At 42.2% G+C, this 17,974-nt stretch overlaps 1 protein-coding gene across 2 annotated transcripts in view; it reads left to right on the top strand.

Moving 5' to 3' along the window:
• The window catches only part of LOC138289596 (alcohol dehydrogenase 1-like), a 390,086-nt gene that overhangs the window by 207,712 nt on the left and 164,400 nt on the right, over positions 1-17,974 (top strand). For both annotated transcript variants that reach the window (XR_011202551.1, XM_069230186.1), the window contains exon 5: positions 14,286-14,505. Coding sequence is in view for 1 of the 2 variants with exons in the window: in XM_069230186.1 (XP_069086287.1) it covers positions 14,286-14,505 (220 nt within the window). In the remaining variant the exon portion in view is untranslated. The remainder of the gene's footprint in view (positions 1-14,285; positions 14,506-17,974) is intronic.

Below are 17,974 nucleotides of genomic sequence, written 5' to 3'. Positions count from 1 at the left end.
CTTTGTAACAGCGAAACAAGGTAAGGTGGCAAGAATTTAAGAGTGGGACATGTAGGAATTTAATGTTGACATGTCACTAGAGTGACAAACTTCCAAATGCTATTTTCGGTGTGGAAACCTCCAGCTGTCCTTTAAGGAAAACTAGAGGGAGGATCAATGTATTGTGCTAACTTGGGTTTAAGAAAAATGGTTCAATGACTGTGTTTAATATTTAATAAAAGTCCACTTCCACGGTGAAGTTAGATTTTTTTAAAATATTTAGGGAAACCAACTTTTAGAAAATTAACTTTTTCTGACCTGCATCTCCCGGAGACATTGCATTAGCCTGCTAGCAGCTGCCCCTGCCGGTGTTTGACCAAATTAGGTGTGAGGAACTGTTAAAAAAGCAAAGACAGTGGCTTAGACCTAGTAATAGGAAGAGCTGGGGATAAGGTATGTTGACACCTATCAAGAATAGCAGCTGAGAGGGTTCAGAATTTTAATTTACTTCAAAGGTACAAAGATGAGGCCTGTCACAGTCAAGAGTAAGTGGAAGCCTTAGGAAGAGAAGCCTTTGATCTTTAGGCCCTCTTTAGCAGACTGGGCATCAGCCCAGTGGAAGTGGGAGCTGGTCCCAGAACCAGTTTGGTGTAGCTGAGATGGAGGCAATGGTCATTTCCCTGAACATCCCTGGTTGGCCCACAGGCTCCTTTCAGGAGCAGAAATTCTGTGCTATTTTGGAATTTCCCTAGAATGGGGTAATGTGGGATAGTTTTCAGTAAGGCAAACAGGATGCACTGTAACTTTTTTCCCATTGTTAGGAAGTGTGCAGGAGTCATGCGCTCTCACTGGCTAGTAAAATCTACAATGCTGGCCCCTCACCCATAGCTCAGTAGAACACTTTCTAGTCCTGTGGTAAAACAGAGAAAACTGAACCTGCAGTTCGAATCCTGTGAGAAGAACTGATGGGCTGAACCTGCTCCCACTTGTACCCAGGACAAAGAAGTGGACTCCAGGGATCAGTTGGCTTACCTCCTGTGTGGCTACAGGAACATTAAAAGATATAAGAGGCATTTTTCCCTAGAGTGACCAGTTGCAACTGGAAGAGGACTGGATCCAGCTGATTGCCTCTGCTGGAGAGAGTCTTGACCCTTAAGTCCTGACCCAGAGGTCCTATTAGACTTAGTAGTGCCCAGAAGGACTTATTATGAAATCTCTGAAAAGTGTGGACTTAGAAAACTTTTGAACTTCAATATCGCCAGATGGCTTGGACCAATCACTCCAGTCAATTCACGCAAGGCACAACCTTGTTTGGCAAGAAAATCATGTTGGTCCCGCTCTGAGCTATTTACCGCCTCAAAATCCAATTCAGCGGACCTTTGCAAAATGTCTTCCTGACTTCAGTGCGACCGTTCCTGATAAAACCTGCTGCCTTGCCCCAAGGGAGCAATCTGAGCTAAAAAAAAAGTGACTTGGGCCCAGTTTCACTAAATTTTTAGGCAACTCAACTCAGCAATGGAACTTTTTGTGCTAGACCAGGTCAAATCTGAAAAGTCATGCTGACTGCGATGGAGCATTACATTCCACCCAATTTGATCAGTGAATCTCATAACATATTGGTGTGAAATAAACTCTTTTTGGTTTAAACATTGTAAGCAAATTAGGTATGCATTGTACACAGCAACACAGCATCACCATGATGGAAATTGCTACAAGTATCCCACCCAAAGCATTGCGTAACTGCCCAAAATCGGGCAACCACTGGAACAACCAGTCCCACCACCCTTTGTCTATATCTATACTTTCACCAATTTCTGTAAAGTGTCAATATGGAACTGGATGGATTTAGAGTGGTCTGACAAATTGAAGCAACACAGACCATCAAATTCTGAGCAACTATGATCATGCTTTATCAATAAATAGTCAATAGCAGCTCTGTTTTGTAATGTAGCTTTCCTAGTAACTCGGATATCAAGCAATAATTCAGCTAAAGCAATAGAAGTATGATTGATATTCTTAACGATTAAACATGCTAACTTGCTAATAACTTGAGTATTATAAACAGCTAGTCTGGGTACTCCTACAATAGAAAGACTCTAGCTGATATATGCTGATTTGGATAATAAGTGAATTTCGGAGTCACAGTCCTTACTTACCTGAACTGTGTCCCTTGGGAAGCAAGTATGTACAGAATGGAAAAATCATGAGTCCTAATCCTGTAAAGGTGCACGGTCCACTAGTTATATTTGCATGAATGTATGTGAAAGTGATATTTCCACAAGAGAATAACCATGCCACTGGTAGTTTGACATGTTTGATGTGATTAGCGGCAGTTACAATGTGAAGGCAAGCCATGCTGTTGGTCATGTTTTTGCAATGTTTATCAGTTCAGTAATGACATAGAGTTTACTGTTCCCATGGTATCTTTTGAGGAGAGCCCGTTGTTGCCTCTAGGTGCAGTTGAGCACATTTTCCAATGTCATGAGAATTGCAAGATATTGGATAACAGACGTCGCAGGTGGTGATATTGTACACAATTATTTGGGTAATATTTTCCCACTTTTTGTCAGTTGTTTCTCGGCAAAACCTACAATATTCAGAGGGACTAAAATGGGATATCAGATTGGTTTTTTGGACATCTCCATCCTGGTTAGTAGCATTGAATATTTCAAGTACAACTTTTGCAGGTGTAGGTATTGCAACCAGACATGTAGATATAATATCCACCGTATTTTGCATGGTGCCCATGCAAAAATCCGATCTGTTGAGTACCACTCTTTCTAGATGTGTACACACATTCTCGGTTAAGTACAGTAAAGGTGTTGATCGGTGTGGTCGATCAATCATCTCAGAGTTGGGGTCTTTCGGCCGCTCCTGACCCCACACGCACACACCCAAAAGGAGACTATGTAGCACAGCTAGCACACAGACACCTCGTAGTAAATTCTCGCAAATAACATTTGTCAGCCGGTACATGCTCCCACTGTTTTCTACCGGGTTTCATGATTAATAGGACATCATCCTTGCCCTTTGCTATGATTTCTGCTGGTTCAGGAGGATGATTTGGGGATTCCACCACACCCACACCTTGCACTGTAAGAAGGGCTGGGGCAGCCCCTTTTTCACTATTCCTCCATACACTGGGATAATCACCATGTGGGCAATCCTATCTCCAGATTGTGTCATCAAATCAGTGTTTCCACTATTCAGGAGAATAATTGTGATTTCTCCTTGGTAGTCTGCATTGATCACTCCCCCCCAAGACTTGAATACCTTTGAGTGCCAACCCAGATCTTAGAGCAATCAATCCGAAATGCTATTTGGGAATCTGTATTCCAACAACTGTTTCACAAAGTGCCATGTCTCTTGGTTTAAATGTGTATGCTTTTAAAGCATGTAGCTCAAGACCTGAAGATTCTGGGGTGGCTTGGTAAGGAGCTAAGGCTCCTGGTTTCACTTCCCAATACATGATGGTGTCGGTCGCTACATGGGGTTGTATCTGTAAGGCTGGGGTTAACATCCGCATTAGTTGAGTCTCTGCATTTGTCAGTGGTCTGTTATTCAAAATTTGGAGGGCTTCATTTAAGTGCTCTCTTCAGTTTTTCAAGGTTCCATCTGATAATTTCCATAATTGGGCTTTCAACAAGCCATTTATTCTCTCAATCAGTCCCGCAGCTTGTGGATAATAAGAAATGTGATAAGTCCACTCAATATTGTGTTGTAAACAATAATCTTGTACGAATTCCCCTTTGAAATGTGACCCATGTCACTCTGGACCTGGAGCGGGACTCCATAATATAACATTAACAGGTCCAGAGGTTTGATTGTATTATACTAAGTGGCACATTTACAAGGAACGGCAATCAGGTAACCAGAATAGGTGTCCACTACTGTGCAAGCGTATTGACACCTTAGACTAGTCGGTAGTGGCCCAATGTAGTCAGTTTGCCATATCAGCCCTGGTAACTTCACTCTCCCCAACTGACCTCTGACAGTTTGCAGGACAGAACTTTGTTGTGTGTGTTGACAAATAGGACATTGCATGATCACAGTTTTTATCAATTCTGGGGGAATGTGCATCCTTCTAATTTCTGCCCACCTGTAACTGGCTTTCTCTCCCAGATGTCCACATTTTTGGTGCGCCCATTTAGCCATCCCCACCAAGTCAGAATTCGGTGTTGCCACCTCTGCCTCTGAAATTTTGGCTTTTTCACCTCTACGGGGATTGAACCAGCATTCAAGTGAGTTGGTGGGACCGTGGGCATCTACATGATGCTAGCTTCTTGTGCATGTCCTATGGAGTGAGTTTTGGGAGAACTCATCACCCACTGCATTATTGGAATCTTGGGTCTCAAAATCAAATTATGACCTAAGGTAATTTGCTCAGTATCCACTAGATCCCAGTAGCATGCAAGTAACTGTTTCTAAAAGGGAGTATATCGCTCTCCAGCATCAGGTAGCTTTTTAGTCCAGAAAGCCAGGGGCACCCTCGTTCTTCCATGTTTTTGCCTCATGGTCCAATTTGCATATTGCCCCTGAACAGTTACATACAACTCAATGTCTCCTTCATGTACTGGCCACAAGTCTAAAGCCTGTTAAATCCCCTTCTTTGCCAAATCAAATGTACACTGTTGCTGCTCACCCCATTCAAACTCTTTCGTGTTACTTTGTACAAAGGAGCCAAAATCTGACTCAAGTGAAGGATATGCTGTCTCCAAAAAGCAAACAATCTAATGAATCGCTGTGTCTTCTGCTTAGTGCTGGGAGTGGCAAACTCTAAAATCTTTTGTTTTGCCAGTGGCAACACCTCTCTATGTCCATGATTCCACTGAATTCCTAGAAACTTCACATTTTGTAAAGGTCCCTGTGTCTTGTCTGGATTAATCATCCACCCTCTACTCTGCAAGAGTTCCACAACCCGCTCCAACTGAGTCTGCACCTGTTCTTATGTCTCTCCTTGAATCATCAATGTAATGGGTCAATTGCACCCTTGGAATGACAGATACTTCATCATGGTGCTCTGCCACCAGCTGGTGACAGATGATGGGGCTATGTATATACCCCATAGGTAAAGATCATATTCAGAATTGTCTGCCACAATGTGAGAAAGCAAATTGTTCCTGACACTCAGGGGCCAATGGTATGAAAAAGGAAGTATTAGCAATATCAATAGTTGCATACCAGGTCTCTGTATGTTTCTGTATTCTTTCAATCAAAGTGATGGTGTCAGGAACCGCAGCGGTCAAAATGGGTGTCTGTTTGTTCAGCTTGAGTTAATCAATTGTCATTCTATAGGCCTATCAGGGGCCACAAAAGATTGTTCCATTCAGTGGTAATTGGAGCTATCACACCAGACTCAATCAATTCTTGTATAGTTTTACTAATTTCCTCATGCCCTCCTGGAATGCGGCACTGCTTCAAGCGGATTACCTTGGTTGCTGGGGGCGCCTTCACTGGGGGTATCTTCAGATGGCCCATACTCATGGCTGCCACTGAAATGTATCTCTTTGATCCAAACTGATAACAACCATCATCCAAAAACAAAGTAATTCCCTTTAAAATGTCAATTCCTAATATACATTATAGAAGGGGCACAATCAGAACAGCATATCTTTTTGGTGTTCCTCCTATTTTCATTTGAACAGTAGTCTGCACGGAAGGAGATTGTTTTCCACCGACCCTGTGCTGGTGTAGTGCTGACCGGTAAACTTTTTGGGATTTCCATAAAATAAAAAGTTCTTCGCTCCAGTGTCAACTGATGCTTGGACTCTTTGAACATTTTTGTGTTTCCAGTGTATTTCTAAATCAACATGGGGTCTGTTATCTTTATAAGCACATCCTTGTACCAGAGCTTGGCCTGTTTCCTAATCTGATTTAAACCTGTCAATTTTTGCCCAAATCAGGTCTAGACATATGCTTTCATATTTGCGAGCAGATTCTCCTCCTTCTCTGCTCTCAGTTAACCACTCGCTGTCCAAATCTTTCTCCTCTTTACCTCGTGAAGAAACATTTCTTTACCTTCCTGTTCCATCCTCCTGTGCTGGCCCTGATTCACTCATTTATTATCCTTCTTGTTTACTTTTCTACTGCCTTCCTTTCGGTACATCTCCCACAAGCTTTTAGTATCTATTCCATCAATCTGCTTCTTGCTGACACCACCCTTCAGTAATGCCATAAACATGTCTCTCCTAGATACTTGATTATTATCTGTGCGACCCTCAGGCCTCGAGGCTCTCCGGTTTCTTCCAGTCTCCAAGCTCTTCTAGCTCGTGAACTTCCTCCAGCAAATCTTTCAATGACTGCCCTGTCTGATTAATTAAGAGACTCATTATTACTTGCTTATAGGCTGGAGGAGCAAGGCAAATGATTTTATTTCGTACTATTACAGAGAGCGGTCCCTCTAACATAGTGAGCATCACTCAGGAAAATAGCAGTTTTCATTCCCTCCTCTTTAATTCTCTGCATTGCGTCTCTTAAGGTGTACCAGCGTTTGTCATTTGGTGGCCAATCTGATTCTGTAGGATACTTATGGTCGCACCCCACAACTGCTAACTACAGTAGGGTGGTCTGTTGGTGACCCTGATAACTCCTAAACTGCTCCTATATTATGGGGCCAGTTTTACTCCAGAGGCTTCTCTGTCAAATAATCTTACCATCCACATGAGTAATGTTTTCCCAGCTCTCTGCTTGAATCTATCTATAACATCATTAACTTCTTGCTGGATGTAATCTTCTACAGAGTGCATTTCAATTCCTGCCGGATTCTTTGGAGTGCCCTGTATTTTTCATCTGAATATGGTGTGTGCGCATACCATTTTTGGTGTGTCTCACTCAACCTGGCCACCACTTTTTTTAACGTCTTCATCACTGGAGTTTGAGAAATCAGTACTTTCCCAAACATTCATGTTCGATTCATCCGGATTCCAATCTAACTGAGCTTTAGCAATGGCTAATCTGTTCTAATCGATTTTGACAGCGGCTTTCTCTGCCACAGACTGATGGGTATCAGCCTTATCTTGCAATAACTTGTTCTGACAAGACAGCATAGTTACAGCATTTTTAGTTTCATCTAGCTGCCTCTCCAATTGCTGTTTTTCTTGTTCCATTTGCTTACATTTTTCATGCATTTTTCTATAAGCTGATAACAAAATACATCCCCTTTGATCAAAAATAGATAAATTACCACCCCGTTCAAGAGGTACGTTTTTTAAACATAAAAGCACATTCTGGGGTTCAGATTCACCAAGACATTCATCCCATGACTCTGAAAGCCCCGAGCAACAAGACCATTTGTTCACCAAGACATTAAATGGCTCTTTGATCCACCTTGGAATCTCACATTAGACTTGAGATATTGTTTGTGAAGCTGCTTTTGACTTCTTGCCAAACATTTTTCACTCTTAGCCTGAGTAATGAATTTATTAGGACACTTCTCAAGTCTTGTGGACAGAAAAAATAATATGAGTTTTTATTTCAGATGCAGAAACACGTGCAGTTCTGAAAATTATCACATCAGTGAAATAATACTGATAACAGAATTTAACAATGGTTATAACATATATATACATAAATATATATATATATATATATCTACATATATATATATATATATATATATATATCTATATATATATATTATGTATTCACACATGCACAATGCAAAGAAAAAAAAAAAAATTAAAAATGCATCACCATATGACTTGATATCGACATCATCCCTTTGTTTGCCAGCATCAGGCTGTGGAACCTGGACAACCAGAAAGAAAGAACTACCCGCAATGGGATTAGGTTCTGAGCAAGACGTCCCACCTCAGATGAGCTCCGTCTAACCAGCCACTAAGCTCCCACTTCCTTAAATACTTTAAACAAACTGGAGAGGAGAATTCTAGAAACTCTCCCTCCCATCCGGTAAGTTGTTGTTCAAGCGCTGGCTATACCAGGTCAGTGTTGAAAAAGAACACACTATAGACTGGACAAATCTCACTGTGTTTTTCCAAGACCGAGCTGTTCCCTGTCTTACCATGAACATTCTCAGCCTGGTACATTTTATCACCCTTACTCCTCATTCCCCATGTTATGTATCCATCCTTCAGTGAGAAAGAGCGAAAACACGTTGCACAAGCTGTGTGCATAAAAATACCTGCACCATCAATGTGATGGTGTTTGCAGCTAAGCTAAGCACAAAATGGAGTCAGTGGTCAAGATGGAGCTGGTGGTTAAATACAGATAGCATTACACCAGAGTCACTAGAATTAAATCAATCCTTATGAAGTTGTCAGCAATGTTGGAAAGTGATTTTTTAATGTAAGCTCCAGTAGGATTCTTTAGTTGCACACCTTCATTTCAACCACAAAATTATCACAATGCAAAAATATTGTCTCGAAAATTCTAATAACAAAAATATTGTTAACCAATACCTAAAAAGTAAATGACAATAATCTTGACAACAAAAATATCAATTAAAATTAAAAAATATCCACCACAATAATATATATATATATATATATATTCACTAATCTAACTAAAATAACAGTACTAATTGAGAAAATGTTAATAATCATATTTATCATGCCAACCCACTCCACAAGCATTGAGTAGAACACATACATTACTATTACTATTATATAATCTTACTATTCCAACATCAGTTCAACGGGATTGTTAAAAGTGCATATAATGGATGGGGTCTAATTAATCATTCTAACTCCAATGTACAAAACACTGATGAACCTGCATATTTTCGAAAGGCTGGATTTAGGACTCTAAATATAATCTCCGAGGGTAGTGCATATATTGAAGTAGGTCAGATGTGCTGTTCAAACTCCAATCCCACAAATATTGGGGAAATTGCCTATATTTTTTCATTCTTCATCTTTCTCACTGCAATAGGGCATGTGGTGTTTCTTAAACCATTTACAGCTAAAGCAGTAAACTATGGTGTTCTGCAAGGTGCATCATTGAGCCCAGTCCTCTTTAATTTTTACAGAGCTTCACTTGCATCCATCATTAAATACTATGGCATACAAGTCAGCTCATAAGCCAATGATAATCAGTTTATCCTATCCCTTGGTAAGAAGGCAGAGGCAACTCAGCTGGCATTCAAGACATGTACCATGTTGTTGAATGGATACGAAAAAGCTGCCTGAAATGTAACTTCGATAAGACGGAACTGTCACTGTTTGGTCAGACAATGGAAGACTGGTCCAAGGATTGTTGGGCGGTGGGACAACTTCCTGCCCCTGAGCTCACAACTGCAGCCAGAAATGTGGGGGTTAAATTTGATAACAACATGTCTTTTCACAACTTTTTTTCAAAGAACTGACAGTTAGAAAGAGAATCCTCCATAATGTTCTTGTTATTGCTCATCAAGCCTTCTATAAGACCACCACTAGTTACCTAATGCACAGGCTTGTTCATTACAAGCTCGTAATATCCTTAAGATCATCAGAAACTCCGGTACTGAAAATCCTTAAGTTCAAGCTTGCCACGTGTAATTGTCAAAATGTCACCTATTTGGCCACCTCATAGTCCTTGTTTAGATTTCAGCTCAGCTCAGGCTGTTTAATGATTAAACCTAACTTTGATATGTACTCTTTGCTTCTCAGTGGCAGGATGCACTGTGGGCTGCTGTGCACTGTATAAGTCTGATCGGATGACTGATAAAATAATATTGGTGTGGGCCAGCTTGATTATTCTAAAACCGGTCCTGCTTACTTTGTGGAAAGTGCATATATTGTAGTGTGTCAGTTTTATTATTCAAGCTTCAACTTCACATACACTGAGGAAGTCAGATTTCCCACAAATTCATTGTATATTTAGGAAAGAGAATACATTATGAAATGTGTCTAAAATATTATCATTTAAGTACCAACTGCAGTTATGTTATATTTTATGAATTAAATATATTACATTCTTTGACATACAAATAGAATTATTATTTAATTAAACTGTATAATCAATAGATTTTTAAGCTTAATATTACAATATCAACTGTTAAACTAATCTTAGACTTCATAAATAAATGAATCCCAAACAAAATATAAACCACAATTTGAAAGATACACAGAAATAATACCAAAAATTCTAAACTGCAATACATTTTAGATTTCTTAATTACTGACTGTTTAATTTCGAAATTCAATCTAATTTTCAGCCAGTTTTTATTTCTAATGAAAAAATTCTACCAATAAATATTTTTAAACAAACTGCTAATAAAAACTGGTAAGAGAAATCGCTATCTTCCAAATCTAAACATAAAGCACTACTCTCTCATTCCCACAACTCTGCCCATAACCCGTTGACAAAAAATATTTAAAAAAAGCCTATTAAACAAATTATTAAATCTCATTTTATTTTATAGTTTTTAATAAACATTTAAATTATTATAGTTGATTCTGTAAAGTTAAAACAACACATCAAATTTAAAAATGTATTATTTGAAATTATAAGTCTCAAATACAAAGGAAGACACTCCACATCTGAAAATAGCTATAAAATAAAATAAACAATAAAAAAAAAGTAAAAAAACAAAGTAACAAATTTAACTCACAAAAACAGTTCATTAAGTAAAATGAAAAAATAGGAAGGCATATAAAAAATTATTAAAATTATATTTTTTAAATTTAATTCCCATCTGATACTCGGAGTCAACCAGTAACCCCGAAGACATAATATAACTAAGCATTTTTAAATAAATAACTAAATGTAAACCTATACAATACACTTTTAACATAACTATTATTGTTAGAAATTAAATTATTGTATGTGTATTTGCAAAGCTCACTATTACCCTCAAAGGTATCTTGGTGCTGAGAAGATGTCTGTGCCAAGTCCTGCCTATGGTCGGTTGGTTAGTTGAAACCCCAGGTATTCAGCTTCTTGCAGAATTCAAGAAGAGAGGGAGAGGCTCTGATGTGTTGTGGGAGGCCGTCCATGCTCCAGGGATTCCTGCAGTACAGAGGTGTTTGACTGTTTGGTGGAAGGAGATTCCTACTGATTAGGTAGGTGGGTCCTGTGTAGTGCCTTCACTGTGTGTGTGAGGAGTCTCAAATTAGATCGTTTGTGTGTCTGCAGCCAGTGGTGCTCACTGAGTTGTGGTGTGATGTGAGTTCTGTGTGGAAGATTGAGGATGAGTCTGGATGCTGCATTCTGGATGGTTTGTAATCTCCTAGGCAGTTGCTTGGTGATCCCGGTGCCAAGAGTGTTCCCATAGCCCAACTTGCTGGTGACTAAGGCATGTGTAAACATGTTTCTAGTGTTGCTTCGGAGCCGTTTGAAGATCTTCCTCAGAATCTTCATGATGTTGAAGCATGATGCAGTGACAGTGTTGACTTGTGCTGTCTTGTCCAGTTTGCTGTCAATGATTATTCAGAGGGTCCTGTAATGTGTTCTGGGGGTCGGGTTTGAGATCTGCTGGCCACCAAATGGTGGGGTGTTCTTGCTGAAGTTCACTACTTCTATCTTGTCAGTGTTGAGCATGAGGCAGTGACATTCTTTTCAGTTAGAAACTTTGTTCATGCAGGGGTTCAGGCACTGAGGTTGTTTCTTGTATTGGGGGTCTTATCTGACAAGAGGAGTATGAGTTGCATGTCAACGGAGCGGGAGAGGATTTTGATGTTGTGTGCATGGATGACATTGGCCAGAGGGATCATGTATGCATTGAAGAGGGTGGGGCTGAAAGGTGAACCCTGAGGCACTCCACAGATGAGATTGTGAGCTTCTGAGTAGTAAGGTGCCAAGATGACGACTTGTGTTATATCTAGTAAGAAGGAGCAGATTCAGCATAGAGTGAGTCTGTGTCAAATGCTGCAGAGAGGTGCAGAAGAATAAGGGCTGCTGTGCCTCCACTGCCAAGGATTATGCAGATGTCATCTCTGGAGGTGAAGAGTGCCATTTCTGTGCTGTGGTTGGGCCTGAATCCAGACTCAGTGGTGCTGAGGAGCTGGTGGTTGCAGAGGTGGTGGGTTAGGCATTGGTTGATTAGTTTCTTTGCCAGGTATGGTAGGAGAGAGATGGGTATGTAGTTGGAAAATGTGCTGGATCAGCAGAAGGTGTCTTGAGCAAGGACATGACAGTAGCATAGTTCCAGATGTCCAGGAATGTATCTGAGTTAATGGAGGAATTGATGATTGGTGTTAGTGCTTTGCTGATTGGTATGAGTACTTTGAAGAAGACATAGTGGGACACATGGTGTGGTTAATGGTCAGAATGGGCCCCCAGTGGATGGTCTTCGTGGTAGGAGTGATTTTGATGGTGATGACTATGGGCCACAAGGTCAGGGTTCCTTCTTTGGCCATGATGGGAAGTTGAGTTTCAACAGAGATTGGGTCCTGTTGAGAGTCAAGGATGATTTATAAAGATGCTATATATGGAGGTGATTTTGTTACAGAAGAAGTCCAAGAGCTTGCTGCAAAGGACTTGTGAGAGTGTGATGTTACTGTAGCCAGCAGAAGGCACAGTCCAATCTTTGATGACAGTGAAGATTTCTCTGCTGCTGTCAATGATAGTGTTAGATCACAAGATTATGGGGGTCATTCTGACCCTGGCGGTCACCGACCGCCAGGACCAACGACCACGGAAGCACCGCCAACAGGCTGGCGGTGCTTCCTGGGCCATTCTGACCGCGGCGGTAAAGCTGCGGTCAGAAAAGGGGAACCGGTGGTTTCCCGCCGGTTTACCCCTGGCCCAGGGAATCCTCCATGGCGGCGCTGCTTGCAGCGCCGCCATGGGAATTCCGACCCCCTTCCCGCCATCCTGTTCCTGGCGGTTTTTACCGCCAGGAACAGGATGGCGGGAACCGGTGTCGTGGGGCCCCTGGGGGCCCCTGCACTGCCCATGCCTCTGGCATGGGCAGTGCAGGGGCCCCCTAACAGGGCCCCACAAAGATTTTCAGTGTCTGCTTTGCAGACACTGAAAATCGCGACGGGTGCCACTGCACCCGTCGCACCCCTGCAAATCCGCCGGCTCCATTCAGAGCCGGCTTCCTCTTTGCAGGGGCTTTCCCGCTGGGCCGGCGGGCGATCTTTTGGAGATCGCCCGCCGGCCCAGCGGGAAAGTTAGAATGATACCATGGTCAAGCAATATTTTGGAGTCAACATTCAGGTCACATTCCAGATTCTTTGCTGCTCTCAGCTGGAAGCAATTTGAGACTGCTGGCTCAAAGCAGGTAATATGATGAGGTTGCCTTTGTGGTCTGCTGTGGTAGATTCCATGAAGCTCACACTGAACAGGCTACCAAAACATTGTAGAATAGGTAGGACTGTAAGTAAAGGTTTAGACATGATTTAGGCTTCTCCCTACCTGAAGAATTCCCTGCTACTGCTCCAATGCAGGAGTAGTTCTAGACAGCTTGCTCAGTAATGGCACTGGAGCTTGATAGTCCATGCTGTCTGAACTAAAAGGATCCTCTGGATATAACATATTGGGCTATATTTATGACCCAGTTTGCATCGCTCTTGAGCCACACAGTATGGTGCAAGAGCAATGCAAACCTTAAGTCAGATTTTGAAGCCACACAAAGCCACTTTGCATGGCTCAGAGTGGCATAAAAAATCTGAAGTAAGGCAACCCATGCAAATCACTGCATTGCCCTACTCTGCTCCAGGGAGGCATTCAATGGGTGTTGGGTGGGTGTTCCCATGCCACTCCCATGAATTTTGATGCTTCCCCAGATTTACAAGAACTCGTAAACCTGAGGATGCGCCAAAATCTTAATACTCCCAAAGGGAGGTGTGACGAAGAGAAATACCTCTATTTCTCCTCGTCTCCCCCTCTTTCTAGAAAGAGGAGTGTACCTCCCAGGGTTGTTTTTGTGCAGGAAGCTGTCCCTTGCAGACACCCTTGCACTGGGTTGGCTCTAGGCAGTCCTTTGTGTGCCAGCACTGAGGAAAAAGTCAGGAATGCGCTGTATTGGATACATACAATGCATTCCTGCCCTTTCCCTGTCATACAGCTCAGCAAGGTGACTTGCTTTGCTGCACTGTATGAGGATCTGATTGCTATTCCCCATTGGATTTGGTGTCGCTGGTGATGATGATAACTTGCCTCTGAATGTAAGTGAACGGCGTCGGACTCAGCAACAATCAATCAGGTTAGGTGGTTTCAGTTCAGATGCTCTCTTGCTTGAACATTTGCTTGAACATTTCCTGACGACGGCTGCACTTAAAGCAATGGAGAAGGGTGTCTTCTGAAGTCTAATATATGTGAATATATGAAATGTATCCATTTGTATACACGCTTTTTTAATTCTAATTACATTTATTTATAAAACACATGATGTTTCTCATCTTTTTGTACCTACTAAATAGTTTAGGCAGATTTTCTGGATTACTGTCGGACAACACCAGCAGATTTACCTGCAAAGGAAAAATGATTCACAACTTCTTAAGCACCAGCACCTTCATTGAGTACACAGTTGTGGAGGAGTGGGCTGTTGCTAAAATAGATGATGCAGCCCCTCTGAATCGAGCCTGCTTGATTGGCTGTGCGTTTGCAACGGGCTACGGATCTGCAATTAACATTGCCAAGGTAAATATCACAAATTTGAGTTCTCTAAATTAAATTGATATGAGTCCTTGATGGCCTATAGTGGTAACTCTGATTACTTACAATACTATGTAAATGGTTACATGTGACTTTATCATGATGCACCTGCCACATGACCTGCCCCTAAACTTTCAAGGGACATATAGTTTTATTATCCCTAGCGCCACATCTAGTTAGATAGGCGATGTAACAGATTATGAGATATTTTATGCGAATTAGCGATTCCCATCGCAATAAACCATTTACATAGTGTGTGACCCGCAAACCCGTCTTTCCTCACAAATCCTCTAATTATATGCTATTGTTTACCTATCATTTTTTGCTGATAAAACAGAAATTAAAGATGAATCGATTGAATGTTCATTATTCCTAGATTGTGCTGGTACCAATATTCATTCTATCGTTATGGCGTACCCAGCATAAAAAAACCTGCACAAAAGAACAGAAGTGTGCCATACAAATGAATTAAATATGTCTAAACGTTAGGGACAATTAAAAGAGAAAACTGGATTGAACACCTACACAGAGAAAGTAGATACAATGCAATACAAAAAGAATATTGAGAGAAAAGGTGTTTTTTCAATGTTAGCAGAAGGAGCAAGAGTTGGTGTAATGTGCTGTTCAAAAGTAAATACCTTTCAGATATTTGAAGCACCAGTGGAGAATGCGCAATTATTATTTTTTTAAATAATGTTTTATGAAATCAGTTAGTAAACAAAAAGAGGATTTGCCGTGAGATGAAAGTAGGAAATCATGAATAGCTTTAGATCATTTAGTCTACACATTGATTTGCCAAAATACCAGGGGGAGGATAAACGACATCATGTGACCTTTGACACTCAGATTGATTACATCTAAGAAAGTGACATATCACTGCCTTACCCAATTGAAATCAGCGGAAGTGACATTACATGACCTTTGACCTGACTATATTACGAGAAGTGGCTCATTAAATAAAAAAAATTCTGTGGCCCCCATTATGACATGGGTGTAAATGCCGCCTACGGCAACGGCCGCCAAAAGACCGTTGCCGTGGCTGCCAGCCAACCGCCATATTATGACAGAAGGCTGGCGGAATTCCAGCTACGGTCATGGTGGCGGATGCCATTCAGGTGGTGCTGCTGTCAGCAGCAGCGCCACGTTAGTAGACCGCCGACCGTATTATGATCCATGGTACGGCCCGGCGGTGGTCTGCTGGCGGACGTTGCTGCTGGCAGCAGCGCCGTGTCACGTCTCCTGCCGGAGGACTCCCTGCAAGCAGGTAAGTTGGGTGCTCTGACAGGGGTGGGGGTAGAGGGTGTTGTGTGGGGGTGGGGGTGTTTGTGTCTGTGTGCGTGCATGCGGTTGTGGTGCGTGTTGAATGCATGTGTGCATGAATGGATGTGAGTGTGCGTGTATGCTGTGATGTGTGAATGTGTGTGTGGTTGTATGTATGTCAGTGTGTGTGGATGTGTGTGTGCATGAATGTATGCATGTGTGGGTGAATGTGGGTATGAGTGTGTGTATGAGTTTGTATGTCTGTGCGTGTAGGTGTGTGTATATCGGGGGGACAGAAAGGGGAGGGTGGGGGAGGATTCTGGGGAGGGGAAGGGGGGCAGGGGAGAAGGAATTCCCTGGCACTGATAGTGCCTACCACCATAGTTTTCATGGCAGTAAAAAAGCTATGGAAACCATGGCAGTGGGCAGGGTCATATTACTGTGGGTGGCCTAGTGAAGGCCGCCGGGCTGGAGACTGCAGTCTCCAGTCCACCGGTCGTTACTGCCATGGCAGTCGGTGTGGTACATTGGCGGTTTGGCTTTTGCCAAACCTCCAATGTCATAATGTGGCGGTATGTACTGCCAGCCTGTTGGCGGTACTACCGCCACTATAACACCAACCGCCGGGCTCATAATGACCCCATGTATTGTTAAAGGGCAAGAGAGGTAGAATATAAAAAAAGCAGATAAAAGTTTACATTAGCTACCACCCTTTTATATAGCAGAGTGCCGCTGTAAAAAAATACTGATGCAGCAAGCAGCCATGATTAACCTTATGTTCATCAATTAACCAGATACAATCCCCAATGCCCAAGTGCAACCTCATACAAATATCTGCCGCTTTGATTTAGGGGTGTGTTAAGTTGTGAAGCACCTTGATGAATAATTATTTTAAACTGTCCAAGCCACGCGAAGTGCACCAACCTGTATAAACCCTGGCAAGATGTCATCCTAAGCTTGGAGCTCAGACTGACTTTTTAATATAGGCCGGGACTAAGCATAATGCTGTGCTGAAGCTCTGGAAAGTCTTCTCTGTTGCTGTTACTCATCTTCAATGCATGGAGGCTGCCAGCCTGGCAAGAAGTCTACAGTTGTGGTTACAGCGTGCCTAAAAACCTTCTTTCCCCCCCACCAGAAATCAGAGAAATAATTAAGAAAAGTACAACTAGTGCATATGAGTTAAGTGGTGACTGTATTCACCCGGTGCCAAAATCTGCTTGTTTTTATCTTTCTGCTTCCCCAAGCTTGACCCTTACTGAAACCCATCAGCCACTGCCAGCTTGTATTTTTGAGCATAGATACATCCAGGGCCGGCATTATCGCTGGTAGCACCCGATGCAACAATATTGTTTGGCGCATCCCCTCCCCATGACCCCTTTCTCAGATTCTCTCACTAACACCTGGCAAAAGTACCCCTCATCTCCCCATAGCCCCTCTCTCAAACACGTTTAATTTGTTTCAAAGATCTGGTAAAGCCTGCCTTTACTAATCCACTCAGCTATCCATATAAAATACTGATCTGTGCTTTGCAGCAGGCATTATAACCCTCAGTGCTACTGTATGGTGAGTCAAACCTGCCATAGATAATTCTTCGATCTGTCTCTCTCTACCAGGAACATTAATAACAAGAGTTATCTTGACAATTAAACTGCTGCCTGAAAGCTAAACACACAAGAAACTCTGCTGCAGGTGCTTTTAAATTGTATGTTATTGCTAAACACAGTGCCCCCGAAGTCAGTGTCACCCCCTTCCAGGTCAGAGCCCAGTGTGGCTGCACCGGTCGCGCTGCCATAAAGCCAGCCCTGGGTACATCATCCAATCATTTGCCTGGTTTCCTGACAAAAAATCCCAAAGCCCCACGAGAACCACCTAGTACCACCAGGCTATGTGGAAATCAAGCATCTGATCAGCCTGCTTGCAAGCCTGAAAGAATAACAGACATTCACAAGCAACACTGACAGCTTCAGATGGAAGTTTGCAGTGCTGTATGTGTTCTATGTTTCCCATCGACCCCTGTCACTGTGCTCTCCACTGCTCTTGAATCCTTAGTGCCACCCCTAACCCTTCTGAGGACTCACATTTAGGGCTTTATTACGAGTTTTGCGGTCGGACCTCCAGACCGCCATGTTAGTGGTCCTAAATTACCGCTATGTTGGCGGTCTTTCAGACCCCCCCAGGACACGTTACACAGGCA

The sequence above is a fragment of the Pleurodeles waltl genome, chromosome 1_1, assembly GCF_031143425.1.
Source record: "Pleurodeles waltl isolate 20211129_DDA chromosome 1_1, aPleWal1.hap1.20221129, whole genome shotgun sequence".
Taxonomy (NCBI): Eukaryota; Metazoa; Chordata; class Amphibia; order Caudata; family Salamandridae; genus Pleurodeles; species Pleurodeles waltl.
Note: the sequence above shows the minus strand (reverse complement) of the source record. Positions and strands in the feature narration are given on the sequence as shown.